Below are 21,543 nucleotides of genomic sequence, written 5' to 3' on the forward strand. Positions count from 1 at the left end.
GATTTACGTGTATTTAATATTTAGAATGCATTAAAAAAAAAAATCTATCTGTCATCATGTCTTTCATACTGATTGTGAACGATAGGCAAAATTCCCCCAAAAAGTGCAGTTCCCCTTCAAATAGAACCCTTACCAAGTTTTCAGCAAATAAATGACATGCATTAAAGTAAAATATTTACAAAACCTTCCTGGATGACATTCTGACAATAAAATCACATTTATCTCCAAATATAGTTTTTTTTGTAAGTTGATTTATATTATACAAGCCAATAATAACCTGTGATTAATCAAAATTCAATGGTGCAATTTTTTCGGTGTGAGCAGGTCTATTCAGGTCTATTTTCATTCGAAAGGCGCACCGGATTAAAAGGCACATTAAAGAATTCATATTATGATTTTTTTCTACAAATAAAACATTTCCTTGCGGTCTACATTACATGAAATAATGGTTCGTCGGTCAAAATATTGCATAGATTGTTTTACGGACCGTCTTAAAGCTGCTTTCTAACCGTCTCTTCAGGACGCACAGTTTTGTGGCCGGTCTCATTTACATGCCTCCACTTCGACAGCGTCTTCTCCCCGTCATCCATGCTGTAGTTTTTAGCACTTCCAAATGGAGTCTGCTGACAGATATAAGTTAGAACTGTGTGCTACTTTGTATTAGACATGGCAACAGCGCAGGATGAATGCTCCACAACAAGATAATAGAGAAAAAGAAGGAGCTTATTGACTATGGCGCGGACTAAAAATAGACTTTTGCCGATCCCAAATACACATCAGTAGATACCAATAGGTAAGGCAAGTTGCTTTTGCATCATAGGGCAAAACAAAGCGCCAGATAATATGTTTCCTACTAGGTGTCATTTTGGGGCCCTTATACACACACCAAAATAATACCTGTATGTAATGTTCTATATTCTCAATGAAACATCAAAGTTTTGGTCTTGCTTGCTTACAGGTACTTGCTCGCGTCATTTATTGAACAGGCGTCAACCTGCAGTCCACACGTATCCCTTATGTGTGATTGCTATCTTCTGGTCACACTTATCATTGCACCATGAACCACAACCAGAATAAGTACAACCAAAATGTAATACATACATAAGACTGTCAATTTTTGAGAAAATGAAAGGATTTTAAGTATGCCTAATAGACCGAAAAATATGGTTATCTGATTTAAAAAAATGAATCATTTGACAGCACTAGTTAATAATAGTATTCAACATTAGCATGTCTTACCTAAAAGGGTTGATGAAATAGTACTTTACTAAAAAACAATAAATAACTAAATTGGACCAGTGTGCTTGTCTTCAGTAACATGGGCTAAAATCTGAGCTATGTTACCGAACAAGAATATATGACTTGCCAAAACAAGTAAAATGTCATTTTGGTTACACTTTCTTGATCTATTGGCAAATTATTGTGCTAACATATATACATATATATTTGTTTTAAGTATCTGTAAATGTATAGTACACATCATTTAAATTAAAGAAACTGATCTGACTCAGAAAGTACCTGGTAAGAAATATGTTTGACCTGGAATAGACTTCAGGTTTTTACAGTAGATGTATAGTGAGATATAGTGTGGTTGTCAACAAACACACTTTTCTTTTTAGTTGATTCAATTATTCCGTGTCCCTGCCATTACATCTGAATAATTATTCCCTGTAAATCATCCATTTGGTTATCTACAAAGTCATCCATCTTTCTAGCCCCCGTCTCACCGCCACGTTCTTCTCCCACAGCTGATCGGCTCCATCATCGGCCGTCAGGGCACCAAGATCAACGAGATCAGGCAGGTGTCGGGGGCCCAGATCAAGATCGGCAGCCAACTGGACGGGACAAGTGACCGCCATGTCACCATCACAGGAACCCCAGTCAGCATCAACTTGGCCCAGTACCTAATTACCTCCTGGTAAGGCGCGACGGGTAATCGAATGAATCATAGCTAACACTAAGGGGGGGAAATGTATCCCTCTAAAAGGGTCAAAGGTCACGTTGTACTCATTGGTGATGATGAAGGACGTCCTTGTTTGATGAGATATTGACCTCGAGGGAAAGATTAAAAGCATTGCTTAGCAATATGTGCATTAGCAATGTTTTGATGGAATTAAATATTTAGAGCAGAGCTGAGGTAACTCTTTCAGGTTTTAAAGCATGAAGGTGAATATGGCCTCACAAATACCTATGAAAGCAAAATAAGCACATGAATAACCTATCACAATGCAATAAAACGTATAAAATATGATCACATTTTTGTAAAAAAAAATATTTCTGATCTCTATTATAACTGTAGAAGATTGACAGAAGAGCATTAATTAGGTTGCAGAAATTGAATAGAAATGTATTTTCTCTAGTTGAAAACCGTAAATAAAAAAGGAAGTTTGGCGCCCCAACAAACACCTTCAATAAAGCGAGGACAGGTTTGTATAATATGGGGTAAACATTGAAATTTCCCCACAAACTAATGAACACTGTTGCTGGTAGTCACACACACACACACACACACACACACACACACCCACACACACACACCCACACACACACACACACACACACACACACATTCTTGTATTTGTTGCCTTCTTGAGACCTCTGAAAGATGTCTACCTCTTTAGGACAAACATTTCTAGTTGAATAAAGATGTGTATTTACAATATTAATAATATATACATACTATGCAAATATAAAAAAGGTAAGCTTTTAGTTATTTTAATTTTTTTTGTAATTGGTTTTTATCTTCATTATTTACTTCAAGTTATTACAGTATGTCTCTATATACATATTTATTTTCTTTATTTTTATTATTTCGGCCAATTTTTTACACACACTTGTTAATACATATGTTGGCCTGAGGGGGAGCACTTAACATTTTTCACACACTTGTTATTTCATATGTTGACCAGAGGGGGAGCACTTGTAAAACCGACACAGTCAATTTGAAAAATCCCTTCTTTTTGGGAGCACCCTAAATTTGATAGATTTCACCACCAGGGGTGCAAATTAGACACACACACACACTCCTTCGACTTTGCAAAACAAATTCTCGCCAAAATTAATATATGTTTCAGAAGAAGTTGTATAGCATTTTTATTCTGAAAAATATACTTTATTTTGATTAAAAAAAAAACCATCTGATATATTACATATCACATAGCTAATGTCATATAATTGTTTGTCAGCAACCTGCACATCTAAAATGTAAAATATTAAATTTAACCTGATGAAACAAAAAATCTAACCTGCCATTATAATACACCTGTTTCAAGACTTTTGGAAAGTCACATTGCATTAAAGTAAAGTAAGTACATTGTATTTACAGTAAATAGCACTTCTGACAAAGTGCTTCACATGGTTAAAATACAAATAGTACAATCAAAACAAGCATACAGCATGATGCAACAGCAAATACGTTGCAAAATAGAATGATACAAATATAAAATAGAATGATACAAATAATAACAGTAATAAAAATATATTTAAAAATAAAATGGAATATTACAGGATTGCACACTAAAACAAATGGGTTTTAACTGCTTTTCTAAAATGTCAACAGAAAGGGCAGCTCTCAGCTCATAAGGGAGTGCATTCCACCATTTATGGGCAACTGACTCTAAAGCTTTATCACCTTTACCTTTTAATTTTGTACGAGGCGGAAAAAGCAGAAGGCAGTGGCCTAACAGGACAGTGAAAAAACAATAGATCTACTAAGTAAGCTTGGTCAGTGACTACCCTGCAAGTAATAGATAAGATTGTGTATTGTATCTTGAAATGATACAATGTCTTGCTCTCTGGCAGATTATTTTGCTTACTTTAAGGATGTTGGTACATTATAATTGAGATAAGCTAAGTGGTCTAACAATGTATGAAAATGTAACGATTTGGAATTTAACACTGTTAAGACTTACAGTTGTTGGCAGTCATCAATTATGTTGCAAGGTGCATTACTGCCACCTAGTGGACTGGAGCAGTCCACCATCCAGGGCAACTTAATGTTCATTTTTATAGTAGACACATTTACAGTTTCTTGTCCTCTTCTATACTGTGGAGTGTTAGTCACGATGGAAGAAGGAAGAATACTACCAGTATTTGGCATTGTTTCTGAGCCTTGGCAATGGAAATCATCCAAACTACATTTTGCGTTATCCTGTAAACAAACAAACACGCCATGTCTAGACCAGTTGGAATTGAGCTGCTTCATTTTACTTAGCTATCAGTCTATTGGAAGTTTGCCTTCTGGCAAGCTTTTCATTAGCATCAACTAAGTCAGTGTTGGGGCAACGGTATAATCCGCTAATCTTCATTCCCTGCCCTGTCTCCATGTGTCCGCGCCCTCCCCCTTTGTGTCCTCACAGTTTAGAGACAGCCAAATCCACAGCTCAGGCCGCCACCATGGCAGCACCCGTCGACCTCAACATGGCCTTCACCCAACCGGCGTCCCCAGCCTCCCCTGCTCCCACCCTGGCCACCCTGACCCCGGCTCACGTTTTGGGCGCCCCGTACGGCGCCATGCCCCTCTCCGGCCTGCTGGGGATGAAGTCCGTCCCCTTTCTGACTCTGTCCAGCCCGGCCCCCGCCGTGGCGGTCACGGCAGCGCCTTCCCACACCACCCTGGCAGCCTACACGGCCAAAATCTCCTCAGCCAATTGCATCAAAAAGCCAGAGAGACAGAAGTTTGCCCCCTACTGATGAAGCCTCCATGCCCGGGGAGCCAGATGAAGGACAGCTGTTCATGTTCTTCCGCAAACGCCTGATGTAGCCATATCCCTCAGGGGACTATGATTCTATGATGCACCAACAGAGAAGAGACCAATGGAGTAAAGCTTTTCAAATCATTTACAGAAATAAACCCAATGTGAGATTCACGTCCAATTGGTGGGCTGCCGTCATCGTCACTTCACTCTTATTGATCTATTAAGTCAAAATATATAAAAGGGCTTGAAGCTCATCTGAAAGACACATGTTTAAACACGTTTTCACATGTGTGTCTCACGTCGGAGGTCAGCCATAAGTATTTATCCTTCAATAATTTGTAAATTATACTCAGATGACAAAATACGCCACTGTATGATGCTTTTATACAACGTCTATGTTTGCCTCTGGAAGTTTTTAAGAAAATTTGTAAATGTACGGGGGGAATTTGTTTTTATGGTACTGTACTTGACTGTTCAGTGTTATGTTCCTTCAGTTGGATTTTATTTGGATTGTGCACTTGTTTCTTCTTTATTTATTAGTATTGTTTCCTGTATTAAAAGTCTTTGTTTCCTGACTGGTTTTGTGTCCTTATTGGTTTCCTTTAACTCATTATCCTGTACAGTCATACAGAGTTGCTGGTAGGGATGGGAATTGACAAGATTTTTCATGTTCCGTTTCCACTTTCGATTCTGCTTCACGATTTGGTTCCTTAACAGGTCTCCTTATTTGGGGGGGGGGAGAAAATAGAGTGGGTTAGCATTAATTTTGTTCAGTTTAGAGGTAACCATACTTGCCAACCTTGAGACCTCCGATTTTGGTAGGTGGGGGGTGGGGGCGTGGTCGGGGGTGGAGCCGGTGTGGTTGGGGGCGTGGTTAAGAGGGGAGGAGTATATTGACAGCTAGAATTCACCAAGTCAAGTATTTCATACATTTTCAGGATATATATATATATATATATATATATATATATATATATATATATATATATATATATATATATATATATATATATATCTACATCCTGAAAATATGCAAACAAAACTGTGTTTAGATAATTGATACTTCAAACTTGCATAAATAAATATTAAGGAATATAACATAACTTGGCTTCTGAGAGTTTCAAAATGTAATGAATAAAATGCTAAAGTTGTTGATAAACAAGCAATTATTTTAATAATGAAATATGGTCATTTTAAATGAATTATTATGATAATTTAAAATCAATTATTTCAAATGTTTATTTTAATGTATAATTCTATGGCTGGATGTAATAAGGAGTCACAAAAAAATACAAATAAAAATACAATTAATTTTGATGTTATTAGCAAAATATAGTAAAAAGTCTGGATGATTTAGTACTTGTCACCCTGTTGTCCTCCCGTCGTGAAAAAAAGGCTGTCCTCACTCAGGTCCGCATGGAGCTGGAGGGGGCGTGGCTTCCAGCTCCGGCTGAAAATCGGGAGATTTTCGGGAGAATATTTGTCCCGGGAGGTTTTCGGGAGAGGCGCTGAATTTCGGGAGTCTGCCGGAAAATTCGGGAGGGTTGGCAAGTATGGAGGTAACATGACCTTACAAAGCCTACAGTGAGGTCTCAAGAGGCACATAGAAGAAAAAAAACACTGTTTTGGTGAATAAATATAAAAAAATAATATTATTCTGTAGAATGTAATCATGTGCAAATTACACAAGAATGTAACATTTAGTAAGATATGATATTAACTTATTACAAGATGTGCCCCGCCTTTATTGGTTATAATTTTGATGATTATGGCTTACAGTTTATGACAACTTTGAAATGAAAAGCTCCAAAAAATGTAAGGTTTCAAAAACTGTAAGCCATGATGGTCAAAATTATAACAAATAAAGGCTTGCATGTAATAAGTTAATATCACATCACATATTAGTTTCACATCTGAAGTTAAACTACTGATATGAATGGACTTTTACACCATATTCTCATTTTATGAGTTTCACCTATATAATATAATATAATGACTGAGAGAAAATGTGGTTGCCGAAAACATGCAACTTTTCTCTGAATTGAACATTCACTTACCCTAAACGCTAACCTTAGTCGCTGATCGGCAGGGGCGCCGCTAGGGATTTTGGGCCCCATGAAAAGAATCTTCACAGGGCCCCCAACACAGTGTCATTATTTTTTCTGTATTATAATTTCATCATCATTAGGGGCCTCTCTGGGCCCCCCTCCATCATGGGCCCCTAGAATCCGTCTCCTTTATCCCCCCTTTTCGGCGCCCCTGCTGATCGGTGACATTCGTTTAGCGGCAGGCGCGAACTGGGGCAGCCCGCCTAGGAGCCATCATCACCAAGAGGTTACTGCTACCTCACTTCACTTGACATTTAGAGGAGAAAAGATTGAAGGCTCATCATGTCTTTACATCTAAGGGGTCCACAAATTAAGCATCAATCAGTGAAAGACAATGTTGGACTTATTCGTGCATCGCCAAGTAACGTATTTGATTGACATAACGAGTCCAGTGCTGCTGTGATAGTGACGCTAATGAGAAAAAGGATGTTTGTTTGCAGTTGATTTCCTGCTACAAATATTAGCTTTATCTACAATTCATGTTTGCAGTTGTTTTATGGTGTGAAGTTTTATACATCTAATTTATTAATATTAATGAGGATATTTTCTTGATAAACATCACCAAGGACGCTATATTGTGGTCATCCGTGTTGAATAAAGCACTTTGCTTTCCTGCACAACAACTAAGCTTTTAGTTTCTGTTATGAAAATTGAGAAAGAAAACACTAGATTTGACCAAAAATCACAATGCCTATTACTAGGGCTTAACATGACGTTAGTTTATTTGCACAACCAGGTCTTTGTAGTTATATTTAGGCACAGCAACCACAAAAGGACACAAACAATAATGTGATCTATTGTCCTTTCTTTAAGTTTAGTTTTGCTATCAAACACTACTGATGTAGTAGAGAATAAACTTCATTGCATCACAGAAAGTTTCTCAAACAAATCAAATGTCCAAAAAAACATTTTACAAAGTAATCCCTGCAGATCCAAATGGTCCGATTGTATTCCACAAGATGATGAAAGTGATATTTTTAAGAGCCATTTCCTTTGAAGCACTCTTGTTTTTCCCTGACTTGAATACCTTTATGAGCCACTTCTTTCAGGGCTCTATGAAAGCTATTTCCCATTCCTCCATTTGAACGATTGGAACACCCAAGAACAGAACAGCCATATGACTTTTTCTGCTCAAACTCTACACTCACCTTCACTTGTTTTAATTTTATGCTCAAGCTGCTTGACCATGGTGTGAATTAAGCCGCGGAGAAGAAATAACGGACGTGACGTCATATGCGACCCTTGTTTGTCCATTCTACTGGTACTTTAAATGCAACAATACGTATGTGTAATGAAAACTTGAATTACAAAAGAAAGAGAAGTAAACTGAACTAACCTTGTAAATAGTTATAGTAAAAATAGGCTAAGCTTTATTAGTGTGCCGTGTTTTACTCAGTTTCCCCTGGGGGGAACAACGTTAATATGTTTGATGAAACGTGATTATATGCATGACTGTATGTATGCATATGTGCTTGTGTATGTACAGTATGTCTATATTTATTGTTTGTACAGTGAATGTGCATGTTGATGTATGTACCGTGTGTGTGTATATATGTACTGTATTTGTGTATGTATGTGAGAGCGTATGTACCTATGTATGTGTGTAAGTACCTATGTGTGCGCGTATGTATGAATGAATGTACGTATGCATGTATATATTTATGAATAATTGTGTGTATGTGCATATTTTTGTGTGTTTGTATGTACAATATATTTGTCTCCCAGTATGTGTGGGAGCCAAACTACAGCCCCAGCCACTCAGAGCCCAACACAAAACAGCAGGTGCGATGCCCAGGGAACAAGGGACCACCAGCTCAACGCAGTCAGGCCTGCCAGCGACAGCACCCCCAGAACCGGGCCCACCGTGCCGCCCGGCAGGCCAGCGGCAGGCCGTGGGCAGACACGCCCAGCAGAGGACAAGGCACGGGAGAAGCAGGGGACAGCCAGCCCCCAAGCCAGCGAGATGCCAAACCCCAGAGACTCCCTTCAGCCGGATGGGAAGACTGCCCCGCCCCACAAGCAACCAGAATCCCTTATCCAAACAAAAATCACAACCAAAAGCAAAAAAACAGGCTCAGTCCCCTGCCGGGGCTCCCCCATATGAACACAACTAAAACGAAAAGCAAAATGGCCAAACAAAGTAATCGCAACCCAACAATCACAGCCATCACCATCACTGAGGCATCGCTCAATGCATCCTAAAAGCACCAATACACACACCAAAATGAATGCATGACTTCTACTACAGTGCAAGAGCACCCTGCAGTGGGTGAAAATGGCTTTGTATAATATGACAAAATATACAACCAACCTTGTTTCCTCGTCAACCAGGTGCTATGAGACCTGAAAGGTGAACTGCGCTTTTTGGGGAATTGTGTCTATCATTCACAATCCTTATGTGAGACAAGCACACATGTTTTTCTTTTTAATGCATTCTAACTCCTAAATAAACATTAGCAAATGGAGCCAATAGGAGGTGCTCTATCCCGCCTATAAAGCGCTTTAAAAGAAAACATTTTATATACAGTACAAGCTGTAGGTATTTATGTAATGTAGTCACTCATAATTCATAATAACATGTAATATTGACATATTTTGGTCGTTTTAAGCATATGGCGGAGTATTAATTCCATAGACGCATCACAACGTTTGCTTTTCCCTTGAATAACAATAACAACAACGACTACTTATGACAGACTTCATTAGAGCCAACAAAGACTACTTTGGGACAAATAATGACCCAGACCTTATACTTTTGAGCCTGGATATAAGGAGGATGAGCTTTAAAAGTTTTAGAAGCTGAGTGATTAACAAATCCAGCTTTACTGAAACACCAAGCATTATGCATCAGTATTGCCAAACAAGAAGTACAAACTACGAACATAACAAAACAGTCACTTACTGTGCGATGTCTACCCTCACTGGGATGCCGACTGATGGGATGTTCATATTTTCCCGTTTGGATTAAGAATTAATCATTATCCACCCGGAGGTAAAAAAAAAAAAAAAAAAAAAAAAAAAAGGTGACCGCAAATAAGCGTTTTTTTTCTTGTTTTTCTCGGGTCTAAGTTGAATGTCAAAGTTGAACAATTGCTCGATTTATGGTCACAACCTACTATGCAAGTGAGAAGCATGATTTATAAAGTAGAATTAACTTTCACCAGCTTAGATGAGGTGATGGAGCAGAAGCAGCTCAGTATGTCAATACTGTAGCTGCACTAGCTACCTATCTGTGATCACTGCGCTGTAGTAGTTTGTCGGCGTTAGCGCTTATAATAACAATATCACTAATACTTGCTTAATATTCAGGTCACGATATGTAAATGGAGTATTGTTGGCGATTTTTGGAGGATTTTTTTAGAGGGCTTTATGGGCGCATAAGTGTACTCCCTTTAGCTTCATTTATACCCACCTCCTATACAGTACTTGCCCTACATTACAAATGAGAATGCATTTAAAAAAAAAGAAAAACGTGTTCTTGTCGTAAATAAGGAATGTGAATGAAAGGAAAAATTCCAAAAAGGTGCAGTTCCCCTTAAATAGCTTTGATTTGATTGACCGTAGTATAAACTTGTTACTGGTATACATTTGTTTAAACTGTACCTTGGAGTTCCCACTCTTTCTGTACACTTTTCAGCAGCTGCTACTTACCTTGTTAAACACTTAGTTGTGCGCATTGCAAAATAAAAGTTACAAAAAGTATTACCACTGCAATAGAATGACAAACACCAATTCTACCACGAGAAAAACATTAGCGAAGTCCTTTAAAGAGTAGGTACATTTCCACGAAAACACAAAAGTGAAGCAGGAACTGGAGGTCTGTGTAGTGACCTGGGGCCTCATGTTTTAAAGGGGAAATGCTATTCATTTTTGAATTTTTGCCCATCATTCACAATCATTATGAAACACATGACGACAGAGTTTTTTTTTTTTTAATGAATTCTAACTAGTAAATAAAACTCAATAAAAAAAATAACATTTAAAAATCATTCACAAATCGCCATTAATACTCCATTTACATTTTGTGACTTCAATATTAAAGTTAAAGTTAAAGTACCAATGATTGTCACACACACACTAGGTGTGGTGAAATTATTCTCTGCATTTGACCCATCACCCTTGATCACCCCCTGGGAGGTGAGGGGAGCAGTGGGCAGCAGCGATGGCTGCGCCCGGGAATCATTTTGGTGATTTAACCCCCAATTCCAACCCTTGATGCTGAGTGCCAAGCAGGGAGGTAATGGGTCCCATTTTTATAGTCTTTGGTATGACTCGGCCGGGGTTTGAACTCCCAACCTACCGATCTCAGGACGGACACTCTAACCACTAGGCCACTGAGTAGGTAAGCAAGTATTAGTGATATTGTTATTATAAGCGCTATCGCAGACAAACTATTTATAACGGCGCCGTAATCACGAGCTTGTGTACCTATGTTTACATCATCTAGTGTTAAACTGCTTCCTCGCTTCCTTGCTTGTGAAAGTTTATTCTAGATCATAAACCATGCTCCTGACCTGGATAGTGGAAGGATGAGGACATATTGGTACAGGTTGGTGCACTTTGACACCCAATTTAAATCCGGAAATGGCGAGAATAACACAAAAAGACGCTCGGTTCCACCCCTCTTTTCTTCGCAAGGATTATGAGTCATTCTGTTAGGATTGAGTTCAAGGGTGGACCCCGGGATGCAGAGAATGGAGTGGAGTGGGGCGGCATGGCGTAGTGGGTAGAGCAACCGTGCCAGAAACCTGAGGGTTGCAGGTTCGCTCCCCGCCTCTTACCATCCAAAAAATCGCTGCCGTTGTGTCCTTGGGCGGGACACTTCACCCTTTGCCACTCACACCGGTGAACTGAATGATGAATGATAGGTGGTGGTCGCAAATTGCAGCCACGCTTCCGTCAGTCTACCCCAGGGCAGCTGTGGCTATGAAAGTAGCTTACCACCATCAGGTGTGAATGAATGATGGGTTCTACATGTAAAGCGACTTTGGGTACTTAGAAAAGCGCTATATAAATCCCAGTTATTATTATTATTATTAAGGTATGCGATAAAAAATGAAAATATTTAATAAGTCCAAAATGGTAACTAAGGGTGATGGGGCAAAAGTGCACACCATGGGAAATATAACAAAAGTAGTCTCTTTCAGAGGTTGGCGGAGCAAAGGTCAGGACGCACACAGCGTGGCAAAAACTAGTCCTCTCAAAACAAGGTGGCTAGGAAAACAAAAACACAACGAGGTCAATATTACAGAAATATGCCAAGGCAACATACCAGGGAAGCAGAATCAAGGTAGCACATGTTCAGGAACAATAACCGGCAGGGACCAGCTGGTGGAGACACGCTTAAATGCTACCAGGAAGTGATTAGCAGCAGGTGTGCCTCGTTGGGGACAAAAGACTGGGGAAGAAACTGAAAAACCAATAGAGAAGGCAGGGAGAAGACAACAAACATAACAGTACTCCCCCCCTTAAAGGACACCACCTGGCGGCTTACCTGGCTTCTCGGAAAAACGTTCATAAAAAGCAGTAAGGAGAGAAAGGTCAAGGATAAGCGATCGCGGGACCCAAGATCGGTCCTCGGGGCTGTAACCCTCCCAGTCGACCAGATACTGGAAACCCCTGCCCCTTCTCCTCACGTCAAGAATGGCCTTGACCGTGAACGCCTGGTGTCCATCGATCAGCCTGGGAGGAGGAGGAGGCACCTCTGGAGGACTCAAGGGACTGGAGGACACAGGCTTGAGTAGGGAGACGTGGAAGGACGGATGGATCTTGAGAGAGTCCGGAAGATGTAGGCGAACCGCTGAAGGGTTGATAACTCGCTCGATGGTGTAAGGTCCAATAAAACGTGGCTGCAGTCACAAGATGACAGCCATACCTTCTGACCAGGCTTGTAATCCGGAGCTGTGCTGCGGTGGCAGTTGGCGAGACGCTGGTTGCGCTCCGAGGTGCGTGACAGTGCGGACCGGGTATTCTGCCAGGCTTGACGTGCACGGTGTAGGTGGACAGCAACCGATGGAACGGCGACCTCAGATTCCAGGGAAGGAAAGGCAGGAGGTTGGTACCCGTAGGCAGAGTGGAAAGGAGACATACTTGTAGCCGAGCTGATGAGAGTATTGTGGGCGTACTCAATCCAAGATAGACTGAGCGCCCAGGAGGCCGGCTGCGGATGGCAGCCTCCAGATCCTGATTGGTTCGCTCCGTCTGACCGTTAGTCTGTGGGTGGTATCCAGAAGAAAGGCTCGGTGATGCTCCCAACGAATTGCAGAAAGCCTTCCAAACTGCCGAAGAAAATTGTGGTCCCCTGTCCGAGACTACATCCACCGGGATACCATGCAGCCGGAAAACGTGGCGTGTAAGTAATTCTGAAGTCTCGAGTGCCGAGGACAACTTGGGAAGGGGGATGAAATGTGCCATCTTGGAAAAGCGGTCCACCAATGTCAATATTACGGTGTTGCCATTAGATGGTGGAAGTCCTGTGACGAAGTCCAACGCCACATGGGACCACGGGCGGGAGAGTATGGGAAGTGGCCGTAGAAGGCCCGCTGGTGCCCGATGAGAAGCCTTATTGCGGGCACAGGTGGAACAGGCAGATACGTACTCAGTCACGTCAGTCCTGAGAGTAGGCCACCAGAAGCGCTGGGCTAGGAGGTAAGTCGTACGAGTAATGCCTGGGTGGCAGGCGATCTTGGAGTTGTGGGCCCAGTTCAAGACCTCCGGACGGAGTTCTGGAATGACAAATAAATGACCCTGAGGACAGTTCTGAGGAGAAGGAACCTTCTTGAGTCCCTCTGTCAAGCGACTCTCGATGTCCCACTGTATAGCTCCCAGCACTTGTGATGGAGGGATGATGGTCTCGGTCTTGGCCTCCTCCTCGGGGCAGGCTTACATTCTGGATAAGGCGTCAGGCTTACCGTTCTGAGAGCCGGGTCGGAAGGTTATGGTAAAATTGAACCTGGTGAAGAATAATGTCCACCTGGCTTGCCTTGGGTTTAGCCGTTGAGCAGTGCGGATGTATGCCAGATTCTTGTGGTCCGTGAACACGACAAACGGAGTCTCCGAGCCCTCCAGCCAGTGCCTCCATTCCTGCAGCGCTAAGACAACAGCGAGTAGTTCTCTGTTACCTATGTCGTAGTTGCGTTCAGCAGGAGTCAGGCGAAGTGAGAAGAAGGCACAGGGGTGCAGCCTCTGGTCGGAGGTAGAGCGCTGGGAAAGAACAGCTCCCACGCTGGAGTCGGAAGCATCAACCTCGACAAAAAATTGAGTGGACACGTTAGGGTGGACAAGAACAGGTGCTGAAGTAAATAACAACTTAAGTTTCTCAAAGGACTTCTGTGTCTCAGAGGTCCACAAAAAGGGGAGCTTGGTAGATGTAAGCTTTGTAAGAGGTTCAGCTACCTGACTAAAATTGCGGATAAAACGGCGGTAAAAATTTGCAAAACCTAAAAATCTTTGGAGGTGCTGTCTAGTGGTGGGTGTGGGCCAATCGACCACCGACTTGATCTTAGCGGGATCTGCTCGGAGTTGACCCTTCTCTACAATAAACCCCAAGAACGGAACTGATTCAGTATGAAACACGCATTTCTCAGCCTTGACAAAAAGTCTATTCTCGAGAAGACGTTGAAGAACTAAGCGTACATGCTGGACGTGAAGTTCGGAGTTAGGAGAAAAAATGAGGATATCGTCCAAGTAAACGACCACAAATCGATCGAGCATGTCGCGAAGAACATCATTAATGAGGTTTTGAAAGACAGCCGGCGCATTGGTGAGGCCAAAAGGCATGACCAGATATTCAAAATTACCTAGTGGTGTGTTAAAGGCGGTCTTCCATTCGTCCCCTTGCTTTATTCTGACCAGATGATAAGCATTGAGGAGGTCCAATTTGGTAAAATATCTGGCCGTGTGTAAGGGGTTAAAAGCAGAGTTGAGAAGCGGAAGGGGATACTTGTTTTTAATCGTAATAAGATTTAGGGTCCGATAATCAATACAAGGGCGGAGTGTCTTATCTTTCTTTTCCACAAAAAAAAAACCGGCGGCTAAAGGAGAGTTGGAGGGGCGGATGAGACCCGAAGCGAGTGACGTGGTGATATAGTCCTCTAGTGACTCTCGTTCTTGTTTTGAAATATTATAAAGACGGGACGAAGGAAGTGTAGCACCCGGGAGTAGATTAATAGAGCAGTCATAGGGACGGTGTGGTGGTAGTGACAATGCGCGGTCCTTACTGAAGACCTCCTTAAGATCGTGGTAATTTGTGGGAACAACCGACAAATCTATGACCTCTGGGGTAACGACACGTGCGGGCCCGATGCGAGGGCATGCGGACTGGAGACAATGTGTGTGACAAAAATTTCCCCAATTAATGATCTTTGTCTTGACCCAGTCAATATGGGGATTATGCAGAGCTAGCCAGGTAAGACCGAGCACAACAGGAGCTGAGCGAGAGGGAATGACGAGAAAACAAATAGACTCAAAATGGTTACCAGATAATTTCAGCGTTAATGGCTCAGTCTGATGAGTAACGCTCGCCAGGTGGCCCCCGTCGAGAGATCGGACCACCCTAGGTCTGTGTATTTTGGAAACGGGAATGGCCAAACGCTTAACAAGTGCTTCATCAATAAAATTGTCATCAGAACCAGAGTCAATAAGAGCACAAATGTCAAAATGCTTATCCTCATCCCAGGTGAGTATGCCAGTGAGTTGAAGTCATGACAGAGTCTGACCTGTAGAGAGCGGTAGAGGAGCAGGGGCGGTCGCTGGCGCATGTGTTGCTGGGGTGTGGCGAGTGGGTGGAGCTTGGGTGCGAGGAGGTGATGATGCTTGAGAACGATGGCGAGCTGGACGATGAGAGCAGCGGTTCAAGCGATGATCGGCCTCTCCACAATACAGACAAAGATGGAGACGAAAGCGACGATCCCTCTCCGCTTGAGTGAGGCGAGATCCTCCTAATTGCATTGGTTCGACCTCTCGTGATATCGGTACCGCATCGACAATGGGTATCGGTGCGGCTGTAATTTGATGCCCTCCATGGCCACTCCCATTATACGCCGATGATAAATGATAATGATAAATGGGTTGTACTTGTATAGCGCTTTTCTACCTTCAAGGTACTCAAAGCGCTTTGACACTACTTCCACATTTACCCATTCACACACACATTCACACACTGATGGAGGGAGCTGCCATGCAAGGCGCTAACCAGCACCCATCAGGAGCAAGGGTGAAGTGTCTTGCTCAGGACACAACGGACATGACGAGGTTGGTACTAGGTGGGGATTGAACCAGGGACCCTCGGGTCGCGCACGGCCATTCTTCCACTGCGCCACGCCGTCCCGATGAGCGCCATCCTTGTCGTCGGAATCTCTCCCTCTCCCAGTCAACGAGGCGAGTCTCCACCTCCACTGCCGTAGCGACCAGCTCGTCGAGGCTATCGGGAGTCTTGAGCGGAATCATAAGTCTCCGGACCTTATCGGCAAGGCCGAGGGAAAAAACGTCCACCAATGCATAAGTGGACCATTCACTTTCCGCCGCCAGTCTTCGAAATTCAATGGCGAAGTCAGTGACGCTGCGCTGCCCTTGTTGCAGACGTAACAACGATCGCGCCGCCTCACGCCCTGGCCTCTCGCGTTGGAAAATGCTCTTTAAAGCCTTGGAGAAGGCGGCATATGAGGCGCACACGGGTGACTGACGCACCCACTTTGCGGTGGCCCAAGCAGACGCCCGACCACTCATGTGGGTCATGACGAACGCCACGCGCGCTCTTTCTGAAGGAAAGGACGCGGGTAAAAGTTCGAAGTAGATCTCACATTGGGTGAGAAAAGTTTGTACATAACCTGACTCGCCGGAGAAACGCTCAGGCTTGGAGAGTGGTGGGCAGGCAGCAGGAGGAGTGTCGCTAGGCAAAGGAGTATCTTCAGGACGTGGCGGTAACTGCGGGACTGCTGGGACGGCCGTGGGAGGAGACATGGCCTGCAGAGGTGAGTACTGGTGAGTACGCTACTTAGCTGTCGCTCCAATGTGTCGAGGCGGGCATCTTGGCGTTCCGTCATGGCGTTGACGCATGCCCCAAGTAAACCAAATTGTTCCTCTTGTTGCCCCAGGCGAATAGCCTGTTGTTAAAGTTCCCGCTTTACTGGGTCCGTCTCTGCGAGGTCCATTTGAAGGCCGGTTATTATGTTAGGATTGAGTTCAAGGGTGGACCCCGGGATGCAGAGAATGGAGGCAAGGTATGCGATAAAAAATTAAAATATTTAATAAGTCCAAAATGGTAACTAAGGGTGATGGGGCAAAAGTGCACACCATGGGAAATATAACAAAAGTAGTCTCTTTCAGAGGTTGGCGGAGCAAAGGTCAGGACGCACACAGCGTGGCAAAAACTAGTCCTCTCAAAACAAGGTGGCTAGGAAAACAAAAACACAACGAGGTCAATATTACAGAAATATGCCAAGGCAACATACCAGGGAAGCAGAATCAAGGTAGCTCATGTCAGAGCGGAGTTCAGGAACAATAACCGGCAGGGACCAGCTGGTGGAGACGCGCTTAAATGCTACCAGGAAGTGATTAGCAGCAGGTGTGCCTCGTTGGGGACAAAAGACTGGGGAAGAAACTGAAAAACCAATAGAGAAGGCAGGGAGAAGACAACAAACATAACACATTATTCATCTAAACGGGAATATAACAACATTCTTTCAGTCGGCATCATAATGACAGCAGACATTGTACAGTAAGTGCCGCCATTCCCAAATGATGTGGGCTCTATTGATAACCTCACTAACAACTTTAACGACGCACTGCGCAACACCATTGATAGTATAGCACCGCTAAAGCTAAAAAAGGCCCCTAAAAAGCGTACCCCATGGTTTACAGAAGAAACTAGAGCTCTTAAACAATCATGTAGAAAGCAGGAACGCAAATGGCGTGCGACTAAACTTTCCATCAAGCATGGAGTGATAGTTTAATAACTTATAAACGCATGCTTACCTTAGCTAAAGTGAATTACTACTCAAATCTCATCCGCCTCAACAAAAACAATCCTAAATATTTGTTCAGTAGAGTAGCATCGTTAACCCAACAAGGGACTCCTCCCAGTAGCTCCACCCACTCGGCAGATGACTTTATGAATTTCTTTAATAAGAAAATTTAACTCATTAGAAAGGAGATTAAAGACAACGCATCCCAGCTACAACTGGGTTTTATTAACACAGATACGAATGTATATACGACATATATTGCCCTCCAGGATAGTCTCTGTATTTTTGATGAAATAACATTAGAGGAGATAGGCTCCAGCGACCCCCCGCGACCCCGAAAGGGACAAGCGGTAGAAAATGGATGGATAGATGGACCTCCTGCGACGTGTAAATGGGATAAAACAAACAACATGTTTACTTGACCCACTTCCTGGGAAACTTATCAAGGAACTGTTTGTATTATTAGGACCATCAGTGCTAAATATTATAAACTTATCACTTTCCTCTGGCACTGTTCCCCTAGCATTCAAAAAAGCGGTTATTCATCCTCTGCTTAAAAGACCTAACCTCGATCCTGACCTCATGGTAAACTACCGGCCGGTGTCCCACCTTCCGTTTATTTCGAAAATCCTCGAAATAATTGTTGCACAGCAGCTAAATGAACACTTAGCATCTAACAATCTCTGTGAACCCTTTCAATCTGGTTTCAGGGCAAATCACTCTACGGAGACAGCCCTCGCATTAATGACTAATGATCTACTGCTAACGATGGATTCTGATGCGTCATCTATGTTGCTGCTTCTTGATCTTAGCGCTGCTTTAGATGCCGTTGATCATAATATTTTATTAGAGCGTATCAAAACACGTATTGGTATGTCAGACTTAGCCTTGTCTTGGTTTAACTCCTATCTTACTGACAGGATGCAGTGCGTCTCCCATAACAATGTGACCTCGGACTATGTTAAGGTAACGTGCGGAGTTCCTCAGGGTTTGGTTCTTAGCCATGCACTCTTCAGCACATACATGCTGCCATTAAGTGACATCATACACAAATACGGTGTTAGCTTTCATTGTTATGCTGATGACACCCAACTCTACATGCCCCTAAAGCTGACCAACACGCCGGATTGTAGTCAGCTGGAGGCGTGTCTTAATGAAATTAAGCAATGGATGTCCGCTAACTTTTTGCAACTCAACGCTAAGAAAACGGAAATGCTGATTATCGGTCCTGCTAAACACCTACACCAGGCCCGGCCCTAACCAATCTGGCGCCCTAGGCAAGATTTTAGGTGGCCCCCCCCCACATCGGCAGTGAACTGTATATACTCACAAGAAACCAAATAGCTTTGTCTTTGACCTTTTTTTTACTTAAAGAAAGCAAATTAACAATCAGAATAGTTAACAAGATAAAAAAAAATATGAATAAATAAATGAATGCAAAAAATAAAAAATGAATATATGAAATACAATATTTTTTACATACATATTGCTTAATTAACATTAATGATGTGCACTTTAACAACTAGGCTTACAACTATACCTAATATATAAAGGGGTGGAAAAGTGACTATTACCTGCAGGGCAAACATTAGCTAACCAGAAGGCAATAACAATGTAAACAAAAAACACCTGCTTAAAAAATCTAATACAAATGTCCCTGAGGAATGTAAGGTGGGAGTACTGTAATTACCTAACGTTACATTATTATTTTCCATAACAATTTAGCCCCCTCCACAATATTAACCCGACGTTAAAACAGAACTAGCTATTTATTGATTAGCAATTGCCGAATCATGTAACATTAGCTTAATGCTAAAAAGCCAGGTTACTATCACATTCTGTAACAGACAAATAATTTCATGTAGGCTAACGTTACCTACCTGCTACCTCTGTCTTTTCTCGTTTCTCCTCCTCTTCTTTTCTCTTTTTTCTTCCCTGGGCACCTGACAGTTTTGGCCGTTTTGACATCTTGTGTTGATTTTTTGATGTGGTGACGTCCAAAAAGAGTCTTGATACGGGAAGGGAGGGGGCGCACCGGGCGAAGGGGGGGGGGGGGGGAGGGGGGGGAGGGGGTTGTAATGTTGTAACAAATAATATTTCTATTATATAGGCTTTACTTTGCATTTTAATTAACGTGGGATTATTTTTTTGTATTTAGAAATAATAGTACCAACTTTTTTTTTTTTTTCTCCAACATTTGTGGCACTGGCGTGGCGCCCCCTGATGGACGGCGCCCTTAGCATTTGCCTATACGGCCTATGCCACGGGCCGGCCCTGACCGACACCTATTTAATAATACCACCTTAACATTTGACAACCAAACGATTACACAAGGCGACTCGGTAAAGAATCTGGGTATTATCTTCAACCCAACTCTCTCGTTTGAGTCACACATTAAGAGTGTTACTAAAACGGCCTTCTTTCATCGCCGTAATATCGCTAAAAGGTGTTCCATTTTGTCCACTAGCGACGCTGAGATCATTATTCATGCGTTCGTTACGTCTCGTCTCGATTACTGTAACGTATTATTTTCAGGTCTCCCTATGTTTAGCATTAAAAGATTACAGTTGGTACAAAATGCGGCTGCTAGACTTTTGACAAAAACAAGAAAGTTTGATCATATTACGCCTATACTGGCTCACCTGCACTGGCTTCCTGTGCACTTAAGATGTGACTTTAAGGTTTTACTACTTACGTATTAAATACTACACGGTCTAGCTCCAGCCTATCTTGCTGATTGTATTGTACCATATGTCCCGGTAAGAAATCTGCGTTCAAAGAACTCCGGCTTATTAGTGATTCCCAGAGCCCAAAAAAAGTCTGCGGGCTATAGAGCGTTTTCTATTCGGGCTCCAGTACTATGGAATGCCCTCCCGGTAACAGTTAGAGATGCTACCTCAGTAGAAGCATTTAAGTCCCATCTTAAAACTCATTTGCATACTCTAGCCTTTAAATATACCCCCCTGATTCTGATTCTGATTCAGAATCTGATTCTGATTTTTTGATCTGCCGTTTCTTTTCTGCTCTGCCACCGAATCTGCGGGGCACAGCAGAAAAGGATGAGGCGCCAGCTGTCCAAAGTCGGGACCCAGGGTGGACCACTCATCTGTGCATCAGTTGGGGACGCCTCTGCGCTGCTGACTTGTCTCCACTCAAGATGATCTCCTGCGGACCCCACTATGGACTGGACTCTCCCACTATTATGTTAGATCCACTTGACGTCCATTGCACCGATCGCCCAGGGGGGTGGGGGGGCCCATATCTGCGGTCCCCTCCAAGGTTTGTCATTGTCATCACATTGGGTTGAGTTTTTTCTTGCCCTGATGTGGGATCTGAGCCGAGGATGTCGTTGTGGCTTGTGCAGCCCTTTGAGACACTCGTGATTTAGGGCTATATAAGTAAACTTTGATTGATTGATTGATTGATTGATTGATTGATTGAAGTGATGTTTTATTATGTTTGTTGGCTCTCATGAAGTCTACAGTGAGTAGTAATCAGCGATGTTGTTAAAACCAAGTGAACGTTGTGATGCGTTTTTTAAAATGAATGCGCCGTGTGTGTTTATAATGAGAAAAATACGTAAATATTAAATGCACTTGGTTACTACGCTAGTGTTTGCTCTTATAATATCAATGCCGCTACAGCTTGGTTATAATACAGGTCACGGATTGATTGATTGATTGAAACTTTTATTAGTAGATTGCACAGTACAGTACATAGTCCGTACAATTAACCACTAAATGGTAACACCCCAATACGTTTTTCAACTTGTTT

General features: G+C 42.5%; 1 protein-coding gene across 2 annotated transcripts in view; it reads left to right on the forward strand.

Moving 5' to 3' along the window:
- The window catches only part of pcbp4 (poly(rC) binding protein 4), a 92,123-nt gene extending 86,851 nt beyond the window's left edge, over positions 1–5,272 (forward strand). For both annotated transcript variants that reach the window (XM_061981155.1, XM_061981156.1), the window contains exons 13-14: positions 1,749–1,918; positions 4,359–5,272. In XM_061981155.1, coding sequence (XP_061837139.1) covers positions 1,749–1,918; positions 4,359–4,692 — 504 coding nt within the window. In that variant the 3' untranslated portion in view covers positions 4,693–5,272. The remainder of the gene's footprint in view (positions 1–1,748; positions 1,919–4,358) is intronic.
- The last annotated feature ends 16,271 nt before the right edge of the window (positions 5,273–21,543 follow it).

This window comes from Nerophis lumbriciformis, linkage group LG01 (genome assembly GCF_033978685.3).
Source record: "Nerophis lumbriciformis linkage group LG01, RoL_Nlum_v2.1, whole genome shotgun sequence".
Taxonomy (NCBI): Eukaryota; Metazoa; Chordata; class Actinopteri; order Syngnathiformes; family Syngnathidae; genus Nerophis; species Nerophis lumbriciformis.